We start from the raw sequence: 23,139 nt of genomic DNA, 5'->3' as shown, positions 1-23,139 counted from the left end.
TTTTATCTGTAAAGCTCTAAACCATGAGGATTCTGTGGTCCTGACTTGTGAGGTTGTGTGTGGTCGTAGTGAGTGCTCCAGGCCGCTCTTGGAGGTGTCTGGGTCAGGACGTGGCTGCTCCACCCGAGGATGCTCCCAGGGTCTGGGGCTGGGGGAGCCTCAGGGACGGTCGGAGGCCTGTCCAGGCAGGCCCAGGGACTAGCAGGATTGGATTATGATTTATTTTATTTTTTAAAGTTCTCAACATGCTTTGGGGTAGTGGAAGGGAGGGGCGGAGATTGGGAAATTATGTTTTCGGGGCCCTTTATGCTGACATCACTTTCTTATATTCTGGCTTCCTATTTATGGTTATGACAGCCCTCATTGAATTCCCAAGCACCTGTGGAATGGGGACTGTCGTCGCCCTTATCTAGAGATGAAGAAACCCAAGTGTAGAGGTCACATGGCTGGTGAGCTGGGCGAGCCCTCCACCTACACTGCAGGAGAAGCCAGACGTCAGAGATGGAGAAGTCAGGGATCTGCTGAACGTCCCACAGACCCCCTCTTTCTTTAAATGCTCAATGATGATGACCTTTTAAAAAAGGAAAGAAAGAAGTAGACACACATCAGGAGATTGGGAGGAAAAGCCAGTTGTAACTGCAACCAGAACGTTAGAGAATGCTCCACTGCAGTGGTTAGCAGGACAGCGTTCTGTTTGGACCTTGGGTCTTCCATCTTGCTGCATTGGAAGAATTTGAGTGTAATGCTTAGGTAAGAATGGTAGGCCCTCTTGTAACTCATTGTCTGATTTGGATGTTCTGTTTAGTGTGGACATTTAGGTGGACTGTCCATGCCTTAGGCTTCTTGTATTTCATGACTCTGAACGTCAAGGTTAGCCGATAGTGTTGGTGTGGAAGGTGTCCTCCTGAGACCAGGTGAGACACAAGGGAACTGTCAGGGACAGCAGCATCCCCAGTGCCCACCACCCCACCTGCTGTCAGACTTCCGTGAGCTCTGCGGGATATCGTGGTGAACTTTGTGATTTCACAACAGCACCACTAAATGTTCTCCTGTGGAGTAGAATCAAGGTGGTGTTGACATCTTAGGATTTGACGGTGGGACATAGGAGTTAAAGATTTTCCTTTTTTGGCAATATGGTGGACTGTGTTTCCTGTAAGAGCCCTCTGCTAGAAAAGCCTAGGAATTAGAGATGGTGAGTGATGAACGTAATAGATGACGAGCTCCGCTTCAGAAGTCCCTAGGCGTCTAGGGCAGTGAGAGTTGGGGCTTGTCTCTGCTCCGGCTGCAGATCTGTGGGGTGGCAGTGGATAGGCTGAGGGCTTCACAAGGTTGTGCCCATGAGAGCCATACCTGCGGACCCCTTGGACACCATCCCCTAGCTAAGGCCCTTTGTCTCTTCTGGCAGTGTCTATACAGGGCGGGGGGCTTTGAGAGGTCTCCCCAGAGACTAACCCCGCCTGCCCCCTGGAGGGCTGGCACTCAGATGTGCCCTACCTCTACTTCATGCCATTCGAAGTCCCTCACACTCCCACCAGTCCCAGACCAGAGCAAAAGCCAGTCCTCTCTGGAGAGATGGCCTTGGTGCAGCTCCCTGGGCCCCAGAGTTCAGACAAACACGAGTGCCAGTCAGAACTATAGACCATGAGGAAAAAAGCAGTCCTGAGAGTGGGTCAGCCCCAGGGGCTTCACGCATTGGGGTGATTAGATACAAAATATGAAATCAGTAGAAGGAAATAAAAGAAAATTGAAAACACAAGCAAGGAACAAGATACTGTCAAGAAAGATCATGTAGATTTTTAAAACATATAAAATGGAACATATGGAAATGAAAACTATCACTGAAATTAAAAATTCAATGGACAGATCATATAGCTTATTAGATACAACATTAGAAAGAATTAATGGCGGCTGGCCCGGTGGCGTAGTGGTTAAGTGCTGGCACTCCGCTGGAACCCCGGGGGTGCACCGCCGCACTGCTTGTCAAGCCATGCTGTGGGGGCGTCCCATGTAAAGTAGAGGAAGATGGCCACGGATGTTAGCCCAGGGCCAATCTTCCTCAGCAAAAAAAAAAAAAAAAAAAGGAGGATTGGCATCGGATGTTAGCTCAGGGCTGATCTTCCTCACAAAAAAAAAAAAGAATTAATGAATTGGAAGTTATAGCTAAAGAAATTGCCTAGACTAAGGCCTGGAAAGAAAAGAGATGGGAAACATGAAGGAGCTTGCGAGGTGAAGACGACGACGAGACTCGACATCTGCATCCAGACAGAGTTCCAGGAGGAGAGAAGGAGACCACTGGTGCTCAGAGAAGACGAGAACTCTCCGTGTTTGTGAACATGGGGAGTCCTCAAGTTCAGGGAGTGTAATGTGTTATGAGCAGGGGAGAGAGAAGTGGTTATACGTGGGAGTATTCTGTGATGAAATCACAAGACAGCACAGAGAAGGCATGGAAAGTGTCCAGGGAGAGGAGACGTTGCCCACAGAGCAGCAGGCCGACCTCCCAGGAACCTCCCAGACAGCTGGACATCCTGACTGGTTCCAACGAGGAAACCCTCCCAGAGCTCACTCTGTTTTCCTTGCTGCCAGAATTCACTGTAACTTAGAAAAGTCTTTTCTCTGGTGGATGATGTCTGAGTTCTACTAAGGGGTGAAACTAAGCAGCAGAAAGTGGACTCTGGACGCCGACTCCTGAAAACAAAGGTCCTTCAGAACCATCTGCCCTCTGCAGCCTCCCTTCCCAGGAAAAGGCCATATTCTAGCCAGACAGCTGCAGTAGAGTGTGGGAGGAGCGTATTCCAGAAGGCCTGGGGACGAGAAGGAGAAACGGGTTTACTGGGAAACCCAGTGATGGCCTGGGAGGATGGGAGTTTTTGCAGTTGCCAGCTGGGTGACTGTGCACCACGAAGGAATGACCGAACGTGACACTGACGTCACCGAGGACCAGTGAGGTGACTGTGTGCAAAAATAAAGGTGCTCTTGAAGTGCAAGACACTGTCATCACCATGTTTTCTTGAACATGATGTAGAGGCTGTCCAGGCTCATGGGAAACCGTCTTCCACCCATCAGCCTACCAGGAGTGCCACAGCTGACGTCGGAATACCAGGAGCACAATAGGAATGAGGGAGATGCACACAGACCTGACGGAACAGGAAGGAAGGATCCAGTAGGAAGCCTTGGCCTTGCTCCAGCCATTGGGGTCCGTTGGGATCGTGGGCTCAGCTGTTTCCCACCCGTGCTTTGCAGGACTCCGCCTTCCTGTAGCTCTGCCTCTGGGCCCCACACTGTGGTCAGCTGCAAAGCCCTCAGAGCTCTTCATCAAAGCCTGTGGAAGCTGCAGAACACAGGCTCCACGTGCGCCCCCCGCCCCCGCCAACCACAGGAGGTGTTCACAGAGCCTGTCAGGGTGGTGCCTCGACCAGCACTTGCTCCTCACATAGGGCTTGCTCTGCTGTCACATGGACCTGCCAGGTCTCCACTCTGAAACTTGGCAAATGCCATTTGGAACTCATAAGTTCTTCTTTGCTTCCGGTTGGATATCAGAAATAAAAAATTAGCCAAATGCCAAAGGAGCTTGCCAGTGGTCCTCTTCTTGTCCTGCTCCCCCACCGCGCTGGCCGGCGGGGGCTGCCTCACCCAGGGAGACAGGTTTTGAAGGCTTCTGCCTCTGAGGGGTCCGCCCTTGCTAACAGGACACAGTGAGCTGGGCTGTGCGGCATCTGGTAGGAGGGGCAGGCGGGACCATTTCTGTAGCCTTGTGTGCCTGTCGCGCCTCAGTTCTTCAGCCTCGTCCTGGCTGGGCCAGAATGGAGAGCTCCCTCTGCGGGCAGAGCTTCAGTGGGCTCTCCCGCTCCCCCAGACTCACAGCCTGGCTGGACTCGAACCCTCTGGTACTGATAGCTGCAGGTGCTTGTAGAAAACATTTTGCCATTGAGAAATTGGCGTCTTAGATGATCCGATTACGTTTTGGAGTTTTTTGCTGTGTTCAGACACATAAGATGTGCTGTTTAAGCCTGGGGAGGTCCGTGTGAGAAGTTTGCTCTTTTTCCACGTGTGGGGCAGACGAGGCTTCTGTGAGGGTTGAATTCATCACAGGAGGGAGTGTCTGTGCCTTTCCTTAGCGTATTATGTGGAGTGCTTACAGCTGTCCTGGCCAGGGGAGAGAAGGAAGACACAGTCCTGCCTTTGCTAAAGCTTGGTGACAGCAGAAGTGGGCGGTGGGGTGTGGCACTGTGAGGAGGGTGCTGCCTACCTGGCCCCCCCGCCCCGCCCCGGCTGTCCCCACACTCCCATGTGACCTTTGTCTCTTCTTGAGACCACATGCCTGTTTCCATTAGGTCCTGCTCTGCGCTGGAGACAAATTCTGTTGCTGCAGAAAGCCCTCTGTGCAGAAGGCCACGGTTGTTCTCAGCTGCCACTCACAGGAAGTGCAGGTCCCGCTCCCACCTCCCTGACCTGTAAAGAGTCCACTGCCTGCACTCTTGTTTGGAGATAGTGGCTCTGGTGTCCTTTTGCTGGGTTCCTCTGGCGTCTTAAAATCACTGTCATGTCTATCATGAAAACAGCCCACTCAGGTTCTGCCCTGCTTTTCCAGGTCCGCCCCAGCACCCTGGGCATCTGCACACAGCAGAGAAGCAGGGCTGATCTGCTAACTTTGACCTCTGAAATTATTCCATGTAATTAGCAAATGTCACCTACAGCCAGGGTTCTCAACGCTGTGTGTGCAGACTCGAAGGCTGTGTGTGCTTTTCCAAGGTTCTACTTTCATCCTCTTAGAGGACGTCGTGTCTCCACTGCCCTAGGCGAGTGTTGTGCTCAGTGGGGCACGGTGGGCAAGAGCCCCTGAGAGGCTAGAGGCTCTGACTGTTGGAGACCACGCAGTGCTTCCCAGGAGATGCGCAGTGTGGGGAGCATGCACATGCCCTCCTCCTGCCTTCCTGAGAGAGGAGGCGGTGGACACTCAGAACCCTGTGCTGGAAACACCTCAGTGGAGCGGCATCTGGAGGTTTGGTCGCCACCCTTTCTGTGGGTGGTTGGTCAGCTGGTTTGTGCCTGTAGGGCACAGAGGGAGGTCCCGCCGTCCCACTGGTCTTGTTTCTGTTATTGTTTATACATTTGCCGTGGAGAGCTTCATCCTCTTGGTCACCTGCGTCATCAGAACGTGTACACAAGCGCTGTGTGGCCAATTGGGTAAAGGTAGTGAAGGTGAGGAGAGCGTGGGGCAGGTGCAGAGACAGAGTAGCGGAGCCTTAGCTGTGAGCACTGACACCAATGCCCTGGTCCGGGACTGTGGCCCCGTCACTTCCAAAGTGTGGCCTAGTGTTTTGGGACTTCGTGGAGCCACAGGAGCTGCTGTTCTAGTTCATTATCCCATAGAGGCTTGCCCTGGGATGCACCACGAGGTCCCGCCACACCATCGTCTATGCCTTTGCCAGGATGTAGGGAGAATGGGGGGCGGAGCAGAGGAGCTGGGGTCCTTGGTCATCGATGAGGAGCATTCTTTCTGGAATTTACTTCCTCTCTTGGACCTGTGCCTGGTGGATTGGTTAAAAACTAATTTTTGCAGCTGGTGGTGGCCTGTGGTGCCTGGGGATTACCACCTAAAACACATGGGTCAGCATTCTCAGCAAGTTACAACCTCAGATTTTAAAAGGCAGTTTAAAATTATTTTTAAGGAAATAGCAGTTTACAGAAAACTCTTCTTCAGAAATGACACATTTGTGGGGCCTGAGGTGGTGAATAGTGAGAGCTCTTGTTCTGGGAGCAGAGCAGACGAGGCAGACAGGGGATCCATTCAGCCTGCATCCCAGACGTCGCCCACCCTCTAGGGTCAGACCCCAGCCAGGGAGCCAGCTCCGTGGACCTGGAGAGTCTGAGTGGAAAGCAGAGAGAGACCGTCAGAGGAGAGTTTCAGAGACCTGCGCTCCTGTTGCGGCTCCCCTCCCCTGCCTGCAGTTCACACCCCGTGACCTAGAATACCCCGCAACCATCTTGGCCCCACACGGGCTTCACCCAGAACGCATGGGGTAGTGGGGGGTGGATTCCGAGACTCTCGATGGATCCCTAATTTCCCATCAGCAGGAGGGGCGAGGGTGAGGAAGAAAGTGAGCTTCTGGCTCCTGCTTCGTGAAGTCTGGGGGTATCTTCTCTCCCCTACTCCCTGCCTCTTTGAAAAGAAACAGCACAATGTGTTTCTGTTCGAGGTTGACAGGGTGTTTTGTAACGGGTCAGATAAGTGGAGGATTTGCCTGTTATGAGGAGGCTGAGACAGGAACGGCCAAAGCTGTTCCATCGTATCTCGTTAGTGCTCTGTGTTGATACCTTTAGATGCCTCCAGCTCAGTCCATGTCGTGGTACTGCAAGGCTGGTTCGCTCCTCGAAGCGCCATGGCATGAAATGGAGGTTCCTAGAAGCAAGAAGAAAGGTACAGTACTGACCAGTCGGCCTTGATCTATTTATGTATTTCTAACTGTGTTTGCCATTTTATATCTGTACTGTTTGGAGGCGGGACGGGAAGGAGGAATTGGATTATAGACACGTGTGTCTAATAGATGGAGACCTGTCCTGTGTGAGCCAGGACATCCGTGATCGGCTGTCCACCACCTCTTGCGTGGTGGGCGGTTTGGGGAGGCACCTGGAGTGGAGTGAATGGTTGGTGGGGACAAGGCTTACCAGGCTTCATTGGCTAACAGCCAGGTGTTGGAGTTGTGTCTCTCACAGTTACTGCTGGCAGAGGTGATGATGGGCAGCCAGGGCGCTGCCAGCTCTGTTCCCCCCTCTCCCTGGGAGCGCCAGGTCAGGCTCTGGGTTCTGAGGACTCCATGGCATGAAATCTCCCCCCTCTCTCCTCCACCGCGTCACAGAGAAGCAGGGTCCTGAGCGGAAGAGGATTAAGAAGGAGCCTGTCACCCGGAAGGCTGGGCTGCTGTTTGGCATGGGGCTGTCTGGGATCCGGGCTGGCTACCCACTCTCCGAGCGCCAGCAGGTGGCTCTCCTCATGCAGATGACAGCCGAGGAGTCTGCAAACAGCCCAGGTGAGCCCCCGGGGTGGTGGGTGGTCCCTGGGACAGGAGAGACTCTCTTCCTGGGGTGGGCACCTGTGTACCTGGTGAAAACGGCCCAGGTCCTGAAGGTTTCTGGACAGCAGGGATACCCCAGTCTAGCCCTGCTGGCTCCACCCCTAGTAATGCTGCATCTGTCTTCTCCTTGGCCTGCAGTAGATACAACACCAAAGCACCCCTCCCAGTCGACAGTGTGTCAGAAGGGGACGCCTAACTCTGCCTCAAAAACCAAAGACAAAGTAAACAAGAGAAACGAGCGTGGGGAGACCCGCTTGCACCGAGCTGCCATCCGGGGGGACGCCCGGCGCATCAAGGAGCTCATCAACGAGGGGGCAGACGTCAACGTCAAGGATTTCGCAGGTGAGCGCTCATGGTGCCCGCCCGCGGGCAGAGGGTTCACAGGCTGAGGCTGCCTCCCCAAGGGGGGGAGATGGGCGGAGCCCTCTGGCCCAGCGAGCGTCAGTGACGCAGTGGGCAGTGGCCCCACCCCTGGGGGTCTGCACTGCAGGAGTGGGAGCCATTCCTCAGGTGTGAGTGTGTCTGTGGGCATGTGCACGGGTGCATGTAGCAGACCCCACTTTATATCAGTGTAATTTGCTGTTTCTGAGAAGGAGGAATTAGTGCTTCTTGGGAAATATTTCAAAATAAAGTCGTTTTCTTGTTTTTCATTATTTTTAAGAGAATTGACAAATTTTTAGATATTACTCTGCAGTGTTATATAAACCCCAGTTCTGTGCTGGGGGATTCCTTTTTCCTGGCTCCTGGAGGGTCTGCCTCTGGCGTACTTAGGAGGAAGCTGTGTCGCCCCAGCAGAGGCTGACTCTGTGCCTGTCAGCCCAGGACACCCTCTTATCTTCCAGGGAAGAAGCGTCACCCTGGACTCTCCTTTAATTTAGGACAGAAATGGGCGTCCTCCCCACCCTGAGACAGGCGAGGTCCTCTCTTTACTTTAAAGCCCTATGAGTGCTTTAAGGCCCTATGTGTGCAGTTCAGTGTTGCCTTTGTTGCATAAAATACGTCCATTGTGCTGTGATGCATCAGCAGATTCCAGAATTGTCTGTTCCAAATGAGTGAGGATGTAAGATGAGCGAAACAGTCTTCCTGTAGAATCCCAGATTTTTCCCTCTGCCCTAGTTGATAGTCATCTGACCCAAACCTAATTTAGCACCTTTTTTTTAAAAAAAAAAAAGCAATTTTCCTAAATCAGGATTTTCCAAGGCACTGGAATGTGTGTCCGTGGGGGTGGGCCCTGTTTGCACACTGACATGGCAGCCACTTTACCTGGTAACAGCTTGAGGCTCCAGGTGGAAGCTGCCACTAGGGGAAGCCTCCCTGGTGGACTCTGGTGTGCTTCCCAGAGGGCATATTTCTAGAGCTGTGGCCATAGCAGCAAGCTCTGCCAAGCCTTCTCAGCCCGTCCCTGTTACCTGTGTGCTGATGGCTGAGCAGGGCTAAGCTGCTGTCGTCACAGTGTGCTCACCACTCCTTGTCCCTTGTTGTATTATTGCTCCGGATCACCCCTGCAGCTTGTTAGTCTGCAGGGCTAACAGGCTAGATGTCACTGAGCAGACGAGGTGCCACAGTGAGGAACATTCAGGGCTTCCCTAGAATGGAGCCCCTCAGTGCGAGGGACGCTCTCCAGACCTCTGTCCCCGTCATTTAGTACGTCCTTGGGGTGCTGCCTCGAGACAGGAGTGAGCCAGGAGTTGTTCCTGAGGATTAAGTAACATATGTCCTAAGTGTCTGTTTCCAGGCTGGACAGCGCTGCATGAGGCCTGTAACCGGGGCTACTACGACGTCGCAAAGCAGCTGCTGGCTGCCGGTGCGGAGGTGAACACCAAAGGCCTGGATGACGACACACCCCTGCACGACGCTGCCAACAACGGGCACTACAAGGTGGGCACCGCTCCGCAGACCCCGTGGTGGGCCAGCCGTCCGGCTTGTGCATCGTCCTGTGGTTCTTGTCTCTCTGTCCTCACTGTCCTTGCTGTTTGCTGGGTAACTGAGAAGTGAGTCTTTGCCCCCACCTCTCTGACCAGCCCAGCTTTCTCGTCCTGGGTTGGCCTCTTGCAGTCTCACAGTCAACACCAACTGCAGCACGTTGACAGGCCTGCTCCAGCCATGCAGGTGGATTTGTGTTGGTGAATGATCGGACCGTAGGAAGGGGGCTCTAGGGGCTGCTGCCAGGCCCTGTCCTTGTCCCTGTGGTACCGTCAGACCTGGAAGGCCTGGACTGATGCAACGCTGAGAGGTGTGGCCAATACCCAGGATGACCGTTGTCACCAGTCCATGAGCAGTGAGCAACTTAGTGCACAGTTTCCCCTGCGAGGACTCGGCCCCCTTGGGGAAACGGCCACCATCAGGTCTGAAACAGGAGATGCAGATGATGTGTCTGATGTATCTTGTGCTGCCAGAAAGCAGGGTGGTACACAAAGGTGATGAGGGACTTGTTAATGGTCACTACGAGAGCCACAGACAGGACAGTCAAGCATGGCAAGGAGACACCAACAGACCAGGACGCACCACAGCTCCTTGTAGCAGCACCGCCTGGTTGCTTTAGGCAGATGCCAGGGGACCATCAGCATCGAGACTGAGCAGCGCAGTTGGGAGGTGACAAGGCGCTACGGGAGAGAGGGCAGGGCTCTGAATTAACAGGTTTCTGAGACTGGAGAAATCTGAACCATGATGATATATTTGATGTTAGGAATTACAGTTAATTTTAGGGAAGATAATGGCATTATGTTTTCTTTGTTTTTTAAGGGCTGTTTTAGAGAAATGTACTGAAAAGTTTATGAAATGTTTGGGATTTGCTAAAAATACCTGGGGGAGAGGACAGGTGTGGGTGAATTGAGGCTGGTTGTGAGCTGGTAGGTGATGGAGCTGGGAGCAAGGGGGTCATCATTTGACTCTCTCTACTGTCATAATTATCATTTTAAAACTTTTTATTATGGAAAATGTCAAAGAGGTGGAAACATGGTGAGGGAGGCAGGCTAATGGCCCCCAAAGGTATCGCTGTCCTGATCCTGGACCTGTGAACATGGGACCTCAAGTGGTAAGGGGACTGTGCAGATGAGAGATGATCCTGGATTATCTGGGCAGGCCCAGTGGCCCTCAAGAGTCCTTGCAGCAGAGACCCTTTCCCCGCTGGGTCAGAGTTACCAGGAGAGGCAGGAGGGAGTAGATGGTGAGGGGGACTCGACCTGCGCTCTTGGCCTTAGAGGAAGTGGCCACAGGCCAAGGAATGCAGTGGCTTCCAGCAGCTGGGATGACCCTCAGCTGGCAGATAGCAAGGACATAGGGACCAGAGTCCCACCACTGCAAGGAATCCCATGTGCACGGAAAGGAAGGAGCCAATATCTTGGACTTCTGACTTCCAGGATCGTAAAACTAAGGTGATGGCCATGTATTCGAGCAGCAGTGGGAAACTGGTCCCCAGGAGGCTTTGTCCCAAGTAATGTACTAAGTGAAGCTAGATGACATGAGTAACGAGAGTTTGTATTGATCCTTATGAAGGATTCTTCTAACACTCTAGTCTCAGACTGGACTAAGGTTGAGACTGAATTTCGTATTTGTACTTGAGTTCAGTGAATCAGCTGTCCTGGGCATGTGATGCACAGGCTGCTGGTTATAAACAGTTGAACAGAGCTGTTGAACTGTCACTGAGTGTTTCTGTTCTTCACGTGACCATCCTTACCCATGTAAAATAAAGCAAGGAAGAGGTAGTCTTTTTTAAAATAAATGAAAATATAAAATAAACCTGCTTGCAGAAGCTTGGTCTTTGTTTCCTCTATTCTGTAACCCCCTACGTGGCCAAAACTTCCACGACCACTGGACCCTGCCAGTGGCGAACTCATCTTTGGCAGAAGGGGAGAGCCTGTGTGAGAAGATTGTGGGCAGGTGGTCAGCTCGTCATGAGGGAGGACTTCTGAGAAGCTGGGACTCTTCCACCTGGAGGAGAGCCCGTTAGGGTCCTTCCTGCAGAAGAGGCACAGGTTTAGAGACTCTGCCAGCCGGTGCTGTGCAGACAGCTTCCGGCCTCAGCCTGGGACTGTTTTTTGGTTAAGCGTGCAGTTCTCTGAAGGGTCGCAGTTTTACGCAGTCGTAGTAGTAGTGTGTTGGTGTTTCTCAGAAACCTCCCTAATGTGCCTGTTGCTGTTTTGTAGGTGGTGAAGCTGTTGTTACGGTATGGAGGAAATCCTCAGCAGAGCAACAGAAAAGGAGAGACGCCACTGAAGGTGGCCAACTCCCCGACCATGGTGAACCTCCTGTTAGGCAAGGGCACCTACACGTCCAGTGAAGAGAGCTCGACCGGTCAGTGGCTGGGTGCCAGGCGCGTGTGCAGGGTGAGGGCGGGAGCAGGCTGTGTGATACTACAGGGTTGGGGCCTCCATGTACTGCTGTGATGCCAAAGGCAATGTGGGTTTTCATGTGCAGATCACCACACGGGGTCTCCTAGATTCTTCAACACCTAGCACTTACAGGAACTTCAGGACTGCGAAGTTCCAGTGCCCAAAAGCCTGTAGGCTTACTCCCAAGATGCCAGCCCTGTCTTTGAGTAAACCTCTTTTTGATGTCCTTCTGCCCATAGTTGGCCACAGATTTAACTAAATCAAATGAAGTGCTTCTCTAGGGAAGCCTCCCCTTCCCTCCCTAGGGCAGCTGACTACTTGCGGATGCCTTTCTCCAGGTCACCTCTGCAGACTCCTTTTCCCGTCTGTGTCTATGGAGTTGTACTGAACCTGCCTCTGACGTATTTCTCCCTATTTCCACCAGAGAGCTCAGAGGAGGAAGATGCCCCGTCGTTCGCACCTTCTAGTTCAGTTGACGGCAATAACACAGACTCTGAATTTGAAAAAGGCCTAAAGCACAAGGCTAAGAATCCAGAGCCCCAGAAAACTGTGACCCCTGTCAAGGATGAGTATGAGTTTGACGAGGATGATGAGCAGGACAGAGTCCCTCCAGTGGATGACAAACACTTACTGAAAAAGGATTACAGAAAGGAAACTAAATCAAATAGTTTTATTTCTATACCCAAAATGGAAGTGAAAAGTTACACTAAAAATAACACGATTGCACCAAAGAAAGCAGCTCATCGCATCTTATCAGACACATCGGACGAGGAGGACATCAGTGTCCCTGTGGGGACAGGAGAGAAACTGAGACTCTCTGCACACACGATATTGCCCAGCAACAAAACACGGGAACCTTTGAATTCCAAACAGCAGAAGGAAAAAAATAAAGTGAAAAAGAAGCGAAAGAAAGAAACAAAAGGCAAAGAAGTGCGGTTTGGGAAAAGGAACGACAAGTTCTGCTCCTCGGAGTCAGAGAGTGAGTCCTCGGGGAGCGGCGAGGACGACAGGGACTCGGTGGGGACTCCTGGCGGCCTTAAGGAGTCCCCGCTGGTGCTGAAGGACCCCTCCCTGTTCAGCTCCCTGTCCGCCTCCTCCACCTCGTCTCATGGGAGCTCCGCCGCCCAGAAGCAGAACCCCGGTCACACAGACCAGCACGCCAAGCACTGGCGGACAGACAATTGGAAAACCATTTCTTCTCCTGCCTGGTCGGAGGTTAGTTCTTTATCAGACTCCACAAGGACGAGACTGACAAGCGAGTCTGACTGCTCCTCTGAGGGCTCCAGTGTGGAATCGCTGAAGCCAATGAGGAAGAAACAGGAGCACAGGAAGAGGGGCACCCTGTCTGAGAAAAAGAACTCCTTCCACTCCAACATGGACGGCGCCATTCCCAAGCTGGACAAGGAGGGGAAAGTAGTCAAGAAACACAAAACAAAACATAAACACAAAAACAGAGAGAGAGGGCTGTGTTCAGTCAGTCAGGAACTCAAACTGAAAAGTTTCACTTATGAGTATGAGGACTCCAAACAGAGGTCAGATAAGGCTATACTATTAGACAATGATATTTCCACTGAAAATAAGTTAAAAGTATTGAAGCATGATAGAGACCACTTTAAGAAAGAAGAGAAACTTAGCAAAATGAAGTCAGAAGAAAAAGAATGGCTCTTTAAAGATGAGATAATCAAGGTCTCCAAAGATGACAAATCGCTCAGAAGAATCAGAGACATGAATAAAGACGTGAGCAGGCCTTTCCGAGAAGAAAAAGACCGTTCGAATAAAGCTGAAAAGGAGAAATTAGTGAAGGAAAAGTCTCCAAAAGAGGAAAAACTGAGACTATACAAAGAGGAAAGAAAGAAAAAGTCCAAAGACAGGCCCTCAAAATTAGAGAAAAAGAATGATTTTAAAGAGGATAAAATTTCAAAAGAGAAGGAGAAGACTTTCAAAGAAGATAAAGAAAAACTTAAAAAAGAAAAAGTTTATAGGGAAGATTCTGCTTTTGATGACTATTGTAACAAAAGTCAGTTTTTGGAGAACGAAGACACCAAATTCAGCCTTTCTGATGATCAGCAAGACAGGTGGTTTTCTGACTTGTCCGATTCGTCCTTTGATTTCAAAGGGGAAGATAGTTGGGATTCTCCGGTGACAGACTACAGGGACATTAAAAATGACTCTGTGGCAAGGCTGATCTTGGAAACGGTGAAAGAGGACAGTAAGGAGAAGAAACGGGAGAACAGAACCCGGGAGAAGCGAGACTATAGCGAAAAGCGGAGTGACAAAGATGCTTTCTTTAGAAAGAAAGACAGGGACTATCTGGATAAGAACTCTGAGAAGAGGAAAGACCAAATTGAAAAGCACAAAAGTATCCCCAGCTATCTTGCAGAAAAAGACAAAAAGAGGAGGGAGTCTGCTGAAGGCGGGCGAGACAGAAAGGACAGGGATCTGAGCGACATCTGCAGGGACAGGAAGGACCCCATCGAGGGCACCAAGGAGCGGAAAGATGGCCGAGTGAAGCCCGAGGAGGCATACAGGGAGGACCTGAAGGAGTACGGCTGTGAGAGTGTCTTCAAGGACAGGTCTGACTGCGACTTTGGGAAGAGTCTGGAGCCTTGGGAAAGGCATCATCCCGTGAGAGAGAAGGAGAAGAAAGACGGCCTCGAGAAGGAGAAGAAAGAAAAAATAAAATTGGAAAAATATAAAGACAAGTCCAGTGACAAAGATAAAAACGAAAAATCAATCCTTGAAAAATGTCAGAAGGAGAAAGAATTTGATAAATGTTTTAAAGAGAAAAAAGATACTAAGGAAAAGCATAAAGATATACATAGCAAAGACAAAGAAAGAAAAGCGTCTTTTGACCAGGTTAAAGAAAAAAAGGAGAAGAGTTTCTCTGGAGTTATCTCAGAAGACTTCTCTGAAAAAAAAGATGAAAAAAAGGGTAAAGAGAAAAGCTGGTATATCGCAGATATATTCACAGATGAAAGTGAAGATGAAAAAGATGATTATATGGCAAGCGGATTCAAAATCGGAGAGGCCAGTGAAGTGCAACGGGCAGATGGGCTCCAGGAGAAAGACGAGGGGAGGGAGCCTCACCCCCCGGACAGGCACCGGAAGCACTTGGCAGACAGGCAGCACTCGGAGAAGCCGAAAGAGAAAGAACCCAAAGAAAAGAGAAAGGACAAAGGAGCCATGGAAGGGGGGAAAGACAAGAAAGAAAAGACCTTTGAAAAGCACAAAGAGAAGAAGGATAAAGAGTCCACAGACAAATACAAGGACAGGAAAGACCGGACATCAGTTGACTCCACTCAGGAAAAGAAAAACAAACAGAAGCCTCCTGAGAAGGTGGAGAAGAAGCCCTGCGCTGAAGACAAGGCCAAGAGCAGGCACCGGGAGAGGCCAGACAAGGAGCACGGCCGGGAGAGGAAGGTGTCGAAAGGCGCTGAGCTGGAAAGGAGCCTGCTGGAGAAGCTGGAGGAGGAGGCGCTACGGGAGTGCAGGGAGGACTCCCACGACAGAGCCAGCGAGGTGTCCTCCGACAGCTTCACTGACCGCGGGCAGGACCTGGGCCCCAGTGCCCTCCTGGACGCGGCTGCCCCAGAGCCCCCTGAGGAGAAGGTCAAGGACAGCTGCTCCCAGGAGAAGCTGAAGGAGAAGGAGAGGCACAGGCACTCCTCCTCCTCATCCAAGAAAAGCCACGATCGAGAGAGAGTCAAGAAGGAAAAGTCCGAGAAGAAAGACAAGGGTGAGGATTATAAGGAGACTGGCAGCAGGAGGGACTCCAGCCAGTGTGAAAAGGATTTCCTGGATGCTGACGCCTACAGTATTTCCTACAACACGAAAGCTGACATAGAAGACGAATTAGAAAAAACCATGGAATTTTTTTCTACCGAAAAGAAAGACAAAAATGATTCTGAAAGAGAACCTTCCAAGAAAATAGAAAAGGAACTGAAGCCTTATGGATCTGGTACCATCAACGTCCTAAAGGAGAGAAGGAGAAGAGAGAAGCACCGGGAGAAGTGGAGAGAGGAGAAGGAGAAACACAGGGACAAGCACGGGGACGGTGTCCCGAAACATCCCCGGGATGAGCACAGGTCTGCAGCCAAAGACAAGGACAGCCCTCCAAGTTCTCTTAGAGAGAGGTCCAAGGACGAGAGCCTGAAGCTCAGTGAGACCAAGCTGAAGGAGAAGTTCAAGGAGAATCCAGAGAAGGAGAAGGGAGACTCGGTGAAGCTCAGCAATGGAAATGAGAAGTTACCACCGTCCAAAGACCCGGGCAGGAAGGACATCAGGCCCAGAGAGAAGCTTCTGGGAGATGGCGATCTGATGATGACTAGCTTTGAGAGAATGCTATCCCAGAAAGACCTGGAGATTGAAGAGCGCCACAAACGGCACAAGGAGAGAATGAAACAGATGGAGAAGATGAGGCACAGGTCTGGAGACCCTAAGCTCAAGGAGAGGGTGAAGCCAGCTGAGGACGTGCGGAAGAAGAGTCTGGATGTCCCTCCAAAGAAGCCGCTGGGGCTGGACCCTGCCTTTAAAGACAAGAAGCTCAAGGAGGCAGCTCCTGCTCCTCCAGCTGCCGAGAATAAGCCCCACCTGGGACCAGCTGTGGACACCAGAGACTGGTTGGCGGGACCTCATATGAAAGAGGTCTTGCCCGCTTCTCCCAGGCCTGATCAGAACCGGCCCACTGGGGTCCCTGCTCCTGCGTCGGTGGTGTCCTGCCCCAGCTACGAGGAGGCGATGCACACGCCCAGGACTCCGTCCTGCAGCACTGACGACTACCCCGACCTCGTGTTCGACTGCACAGACCCCCCGCCCATCTCCAGCACAGCTGCCAGCGCCTGTTCCCCCTCCTTTTTTGACAGGTTCTCCGGGGCAGCGAGTGGAATTTCAGAAACCCCTAGCCAGACACCCACGAGGCCTGTGTGCACAAACCTTTATCGTTCAGTCTCCGTTGATATCAGGAGGACCCCTGAAGAAGAATTCAGCGTTGGGGACAAGCTATTCAGACAGCAGAGTGTCCCCGCTGCGTCCAGTTACGATTCACCAGGACAGCACTTGGAGGACAAGGCCCCTGTGCCCCCAGGTCCTGCTGAGAAGTTTGCGTGCTTGTCTCCGGGATATTATTCCCCGGACTACGGCATCCCCTCCCCCAAAGCGGACGGTCTACACTGCCCGCCCGCAGCCGCAGTGCATGTCACCCCTTCCCCAGAGGGCGCCTTCTCTGGTTTACAAGCAAAGTCCCCCGCTTCACACAGAGATGAGCTGTTGGCCCCGTCCATGGAGGGAACCCTTCCCCCTGACTTGGGCATTCCCCTGGACGCCACAGAGGACCAGCAGGCCACTGCTGCCATCATCCCCCCGGAGCCCAGCTACCTGGAGCCCCTGGATGAGGGCCCCTTCAACACGGTCATCACGGAGGAGCCGGTAGAGTGGGCGCACACTGCTACCTCGGAGCAGGATCTCTCTTCCAGCCTCATTGGGACCACCCCCGAAAACCCTGTCAGCTGGCCCATGGGGTCAGACCTTCTGCTAAAGTCGCCACAGAGATTCCCAGAGTCCCCAAAACATTTCTGTCCTGCAGAGTCCCTCCCTGCTGCCCCGGGGCCCTTCGGTGCCACAGAGCCCCCTTACCCAGTGTCCCCTGCCTCATACCCTCTGTCGGTCACTGAGCCAGAACTCGAGGAAGTCAAGGATGCTGCAGTGGAAGCAATCCCGGCCGCCATTTCCACTTCAGAAGAACCAGCTCCTTTTGCCCCTCCCTCCAGGCTGGAGTCTTTCTTCAGTAACTGCAAGTCACTTCCAGAAGCGCCCTCCGATGTGCCCCCAGAGCCTGCGTGTATGACCACCGTGGCTCAGGTGGACGCTCTTGGGCCCCTGGAAAATAACTTCCTAGAAAACGGTCACAACCTGTCTGTCCTTGGCCAGGTGGAGCCAGTGCCCTGGCCTGATGCCTTCACCCCCGCTGAGGACGAATTAGATCTGGGACCCTTCTCGCTGCCAGAGCTTCCTCTTCAAACTAAGGATGTTTCCGACGTCGAAACAGAACCTGTAGAAGAGAGTCCTCTTGTTCCTCCAGAAAATACTCCTGCAGGGGACCCCGTGGTCCTGAACAGTGGGGATGTTGCTGCATCAGCTGCCGAGGAGCAACTCGTGCTGCCTCCTGACCAGGCGGACCCCCGGCTCCCTGCCGAGCCCAAGCCCCTGGAGGAGCCGAAGCCGGACGTGATGCTGGAAGCCACAGTGGAAGCAGGGGCCGCGTCGGAGGGGAGGGCTCCCGAGGACTCCAACGTCAGCTTGGGACCTGTGCCGGCCCTCCCGGACCAGCGTCCACCAGGGAGTATTGACGAGGAGGCCGAGGGCCAAGATCCCTCGGCTGCATCCCACAGTGCACCTGACGCCCCTGTGGGCTGCTCGGCACAGGTGGATGGGGCTGGCCCCCACGACAATGCCGGGCTTGAGGGGCCTCCGAGCAGTGTCCTGCCCGAAGCTCCAGAACCAGAACCCAAACCCACTGCCGAAGCCCCGAAGGTCCCCAAGGTGGAGGAGATCCCCCAGCGCATGACCAGGAACCGGGCTCAGATGCTGGCCAACCAGAACAAGCATAGCTCACCCCCTTCTGAGAAGGAGCCCGCCCCTGCCCCCAGAGCGAAGGGCCGTGGCTCGGAGGAGGAGGACCCCCAGGCCCAGCACCCGCGCAAACGCCGCTTCCAGCGCTCCAGCCAGCAGCTGCAACAGCACATGAACACGTCCACACAGCAGACGCGGGAGGTGATCCAGCAGACCCTGGCCGCCATCGTGGATGCCATCAAGCTGGACGACATCGAGCCCTACCACAGCGACAGGTCCAACCCGTACTTTGAATACTTGCAGATCAGGAAGAAAATCGAAGAGAAGCGGAAGATCCTTTGCTACATCACCCCGCAGGCGCCCCAGTGCTACGCCGAGTACGTCACCTACACGGGCTCCTACCTCCTGGATGGCAAACCGCTCAGCAAGCTGCACATCCCTGTGGTGAGTGCCAAGGCCGCCCTGGCCCGTGAGGGTGTGTCCAGGCGACTCTTCAGTGGCCCTGGCACCTTTCCCACCTCCTGGAAGCTCACCCTTCATCAGGCTTCCAGGCTTCTGCCCCCTGTTGGGACTGTTCTCAGCCAGCACCCCACTCCACCTCTCTTTTCATGCCCCACTCCCCTGGGACCCAATGGCCCCATCTGTGCAGAGGTAACATGTCCAAACCCCACTGTGCACACTGCCCTCCGCCCTCTCATGCCCACGTCTGGGCTGGGCAGCAGACTGCTGAACGGGGCTCTGCGGGCAGCACATCTTTCACATACTGCTTCCCTGGCTCCACTCTCCCCCAGGTTAGCTCCTGCTTCCTCCTTACCCATAGGGGTCTGTTCTCAGCATAGCAGGCACAGGGATTCTTGTAGAGCACAGCCAGGGTGTGGCCTGCCCTGCCTCCTCTGGCTCCAAGGACCCCGGCCCATGGCGCTCCCAAGGCGTCGCCTGTTCACACTGTGTGCCCTTGAGCTGCTTTGTGTTCTTGACCATCCCAGCCCTGTGAAGAAAAGCCACAACTTTGGTTGGTTTTGTCCATTTGGCCCAGAATGGGCCTCAGTCACGGCAGTTGAGTGAATGCTGGTCACCTGGGGAAGGCCTGGGCACACAGCCCACACAGCCAGTCTCAAGGGCACTTCGGTCCTGAAGGAGGGCCTCGTGGGATATGTGTACTCTGCTGTCAGACCTCGGTGTTCTGAGAGTCGTACCCGTGCTGGCTCCCCCAGGCAGAACCTGGGATGGACACTCAGCATCTTCTGAACAAGGACGAGTGGCCTTGAGCACCAGGTTCAAAGGGCGAGGCGTCAGGGGACCACTGCCTGTGCCACCACCCTCTTCGCCCAGCCCAGCCCATGCTTTGTCCTTGAGCACGGCTAGCTTTGAACCCAGAACGATGTCACCAGCATCACTCCCTTCTCCTGGTGCCCTCACCTCGAGCTGTCCTGGGGAGGGGAGACCAAGGCAACCCTGTGTTCATCTGGCCTGGGAGGGTCCAGCTGCCTGGCCTCATCTGGGTCACTAGATTCAGAAAAATCCGGTCTAAGATTTCTGTTCAGTGAGACTTTTTTGTTTAAATTTTAGTTATCGAAACACAACAGAGTACCGTGAGCACCGTAGAAAATTTGGCAAGTAGAGAAAAGAGACCAATAGAGGTCACTCCTCCTGCCCCCCAGAGTTCACCTGTCAGTAGTTCCTGCATCTCCTACTCTCTTCTCTTCTGCTGGGACTCAGGCTTTTCTGGAAGAGAGCTCCGTTTTACTTCCTGGCTCCGTATAATTGAACAGCCAGGCTGTCAGGTGAGGGCCGGCAGAGGTCAGGTGTTCTGGGTTTCTCACTAGGCAGGGGCGTGGGGCCTGAGAAATACCCATTGCAAAACAAGAAACATGCCTAGACGTACCCCTTCCAGGTGCCCAGGTAGAGTCAGACAAGAGAAGTGCAGGGGACCCACGGGGCTGGGCCCGTCGAGGCAGAGGACAGAGCAGGGTGCAGTGGGAGGGGTGTGCAACTGGAGAGACTTGGCTAGACTTTTTAATTTCTTATTTTGAGCTGATTTTAGACAGGAAAGTTGAAAGCACAGGATCACCTGCCTTGTCTCTGTGACCTGACACTTTTTAAGCATGTTGATGAGGTGTTTGGTCTGATGTCCATGACTGGACTGAAGTTACACTTTTTGGCGAGAACCCACAGATGTGATGCAAGGCCTTGATGCTTCATGTCACGTCCCTGGTGTCAGGAGTCCTGACGGTGTCAGCCCAGGTCCCCTGGCGGCTCCCTGTGCAGTCCTGTCTTTCCCTTCATGGTTGGTCAGTATCTTGGGGAGATACTTTGAGACTGTCAGTCCTGTTCTCCTCAAGCTTGTGCCCTCTAACTTCAGTCTCTGCAGTGGATCTTGTCTGCAAGTTACTCCTGTGGTTTGGCCTAATGCCAATTCTCCATCTCCCACTCCTCCTCTGTTTAGTGACTGGAATTCTCCTAGATGAAGAGCTGCCCCTGCAACCTGTGGGTTGTGATCCAACATGAGTTACCATCATTTATTTTGTGTGCACATTGTTCCAGCCTCGGCCATAGGCGCTCCTGCAGGTTGCCCCATCTCTTTTGAGCACACTGTCACTTTCTGGCACCACAAGACATCCCAGCTCATTTTGTACTGTTCCTGCCTCAGCCCTGTCATCAACCACGTGGTCCCTTCTGGTGGCAAGGGTGTTGAGAAACCAAGTCCTAGGCGCAGAGTGTGCTCAATGTCCTGGGTGACACAGCACCCGGCCCTTGGCGGACAGGGCCAGGGCGTGCGTGTGCTACTCTCCATCCCTCCAGTCGGGTCTGCGGTGGAAACCCTGACTTCATCCTGTATTGCACCTTCCTTCTGCGTGCAAGAGACCCTGTGCTGCTTCTCTGCAATGTAGTTACTGACCTCCTCACTTCCAGAGCACGCGATCTAGGTCGGAAGTGCCGCCCCCCATGAGAAGTGCCTTTTCTGCTTAGAGGATGGCATTTGTGCTGCTTCCTCTGGTCTCCTCCCACGCTGTCTTTCCCCAGTGACTTAGGGAGCCCTCTACTCCTCGCTGACTCCCTGGTGAGTGAGTCAGCCTCAGTGGTCGCGTTCATGTTCCATCTTGGCAACCAAATCCCAGCTGGTTTAATGGATTGTTTACGGGTATGTGAAACCTCACTGTAGATGAAGGAAGCTCAGCCCTCGCCCTCTCCTCTCCCGGCCCCGCCTCTCGTTCCTGCCTTCTCTCTCATGTTTCTTCTGCACAGACAGCCCTGTGTACATATTGTCTCCTTTCTTGCACGAAGGGTAGCAGTGTGGACACACTCTGCACTTTGCTTTTCCCTTCACACCATCTCTGGAACTCACTCCCCTCATTCTTTTTCACCACCGTGTACTGCTCCACTTCGGGGGCCGGGGCAGGCATGCCATAGTTCATTAACCTGCTCCCTTGTGTTCAAGCATCTAGTTGTTTCCAGGGAGTATTCGGTGCATCTCTGTTTTCGTGTGACCAGAGGTGTGTCTTCAGGGCAGACGCCTCCAAGTAGGCTTGCTGGGTCCATTGGGTTCTTGGTGCAGGTTCATGGCCCCAGCTGATCCCTCCCTCTCACCCTCTGTGACTGCAGATCGCACCCCCTCCCTCGCTGGCGGAGCCCCTGAAAGAGCTGTTCAAGCAGCAGGAGGCTGTGAGGGGGAAGCTGCGTCTCCAGCACAGCATCGAGCGGGTAAGAGGAGTCCCGGGTGTGGGGTGCCTGGGCCAGCCCAGGGGGCCTCTGGCCCTTGTTAGTCTTGGCTCATCCAGCTCCTCTCCCACAGGAAAAGCTGATCGTCTCCTGTGAACAAGAGATCCTGCGGGTTCACTGCCGGGCGGCGAGGACCATCGCGAACCAGGCGGTGCCGTTCAGCGCCTGCACCATGTTGCTGGACTCCGAGGTCTATAACATGCCGCTGGAAAGCCAGGTTGGTGGCCACCCAGGCTGGGCACTCACTTGCCCATTTCCCAAGAAGAGCTGGGGCCTTCCAGGCTGTGGCTGTGTACCAGGCAGCGAGCGGGAGACACCCACGTCCCACAGACCCCAGCCTGGTTACGTGGGCATGTGGCAGGGGCCAGAGATTCGCTAGTTTGCCCCAGGGACGGGGAAAGCGGGGATGATGAGACGACAGTGCATTTAATGCTGGTATCACAAGATGCCACGTGGCTCTGTGAGGCCTCGTTTCACAGTCTCCCAGGTACAGGCTCTCAGGTCACTGGGCTGGGCCTCAGTGAGTCTCACTTTGAGTTATTTAAATTTTCTTCCAAAACATGCCCATGATTAGGGTGTGCGGATCCCAGCTCAGTCTGCAACCCAGAGCTGCTGCATCAAGGGCCTTCCACAGCAAAGGCCCCATAGGAGGCAGTCATGCTGGGGACAGTGGTGGCCTTGCGCCAGCCAGGTGACAGTGGCAGCAAGGCAGGGCAGCCAAGGACCAAGAGCTGTAGGAGCCTGGGGCTGCTCAGCACAGTAGTGCTTTCCCCATCAATGCTCGCAGGCACTGGGGTCCTGTTAGAATGGACCCACAGGTCTGGGCCAGGCTGGGCAGCAGGGTCCCAGAGCGGCCCTGCTTTGTCCACTACTGTTGGTCATTCTGCCTCTGTCCAGCTCAGGGTTAGATTTGTCTCACATGGTCAAACCTTGTGCTTCCCTCCACCCCACGTGGCCTGTCAGTAAACGTGTGGGCACCCCCAGCCCGTGGGTCTCCCCACCTCTCTGCTCGCTGTAGTGCAGGACTGCTCCCACACCATTAAGGGGCCCCTCCGGCTGCCCATTCCCAGCTGCCTCCCAGCCTGTCACATACGCGTCCCGCATCCTCCATCCTGAGCCCACTGCTTCTCCCACCTCCTGTTGCCCACTGTGCTGGGGCCTGGCCACCTGAGGCTGTCTCCCCAGGCTTTACTCCCTGATTGATTCTCTCCCAGCAACCACTGAGACTTTTTGATAACAACCCAGAGTGTGTCATTCTGGGCCTGCCCTCTGCCCCACACCCCTGCTCACATGGACTTGTCCAAACACCGTTGTTCCCTTGGGCCTGTCCTGCTGGGGGCCAAGTCCATCCTGACAGATGCCTCCTCGTGACCCCCTGGCCAGTGTGAGCTCCCACTGCAGCGCAGGCTCACGGGGGATCATGTGGACCCCTGGGGTTCTGAGCTGCA

General features: G+C 53.6%; 1 protein-coding gene across 6 annotated transcripts in view; it reads left to right on the top strand.

Annotated features, from left to right (window-relative positions):
• ANKRD11 (ankyrin repeat domain containing 11) overlaps positions 1-23,139 on the top strand; it is a 211,712-nt gene that overhangs the window by 183,722 nt on the left and 4,851 nt on the right. For 2 of the 6 annotated variants that reach the window (XM_058528492.1, XM_058528491.1), the window contains exons 2-9: positions 6,322-6,418; positions 6,858-7,028; positions 7,212-7,415; positions 8,809-8,951; positions 11,219-11,366; positions 11,829-18,415; positions 21,575-21,673; positions 21,765-21,908. In XM_058528492.1, coding sequence (XP_058384475.1) covers positions 6,322-6,418; positions 6,858-7,028; positions 7,212-7,415; positions 8,809-8,951; positions 11,219-11,366; positions 11,829-18,415; positions 21,575-21,673; positions 21,765-21,908 — 7,593 coding nt within the window. The remainder of the gene's footprint in view (positions 1-6,321; positions 6,419-6,857; positions 7,029-7,211; positions 7,416-8,808; positions 8,952-11,218; positions 11,367-11,828; positions 18,416-21,574; positions 21,674-21,764; positions 21,909-23,139) is intronic. The other 4 variants (XM_058528493.1, XM_058528489.1, XM_058528488.1 and 1 more) reach the window with 2 other exon arrangements.

This window comes from Diceros bicornis, chromosome 32 (assembly GCF_020826845.1).
Source record: "Diceros bicornis minor isolate mBicDic1 chromosome 32, mDicBic1.mat.cur, whole genome shotgun sequence".
Taxonomy (NCBI): Eukaryota; Metazoa; Chordata; class Mammalia; order Perissodactyla; family Rhinocerotidae; genus Diceros; species Diceros bicornis.
This window is presented reverse-complemented; position numbering and strand designations above follow the sequence as displayed.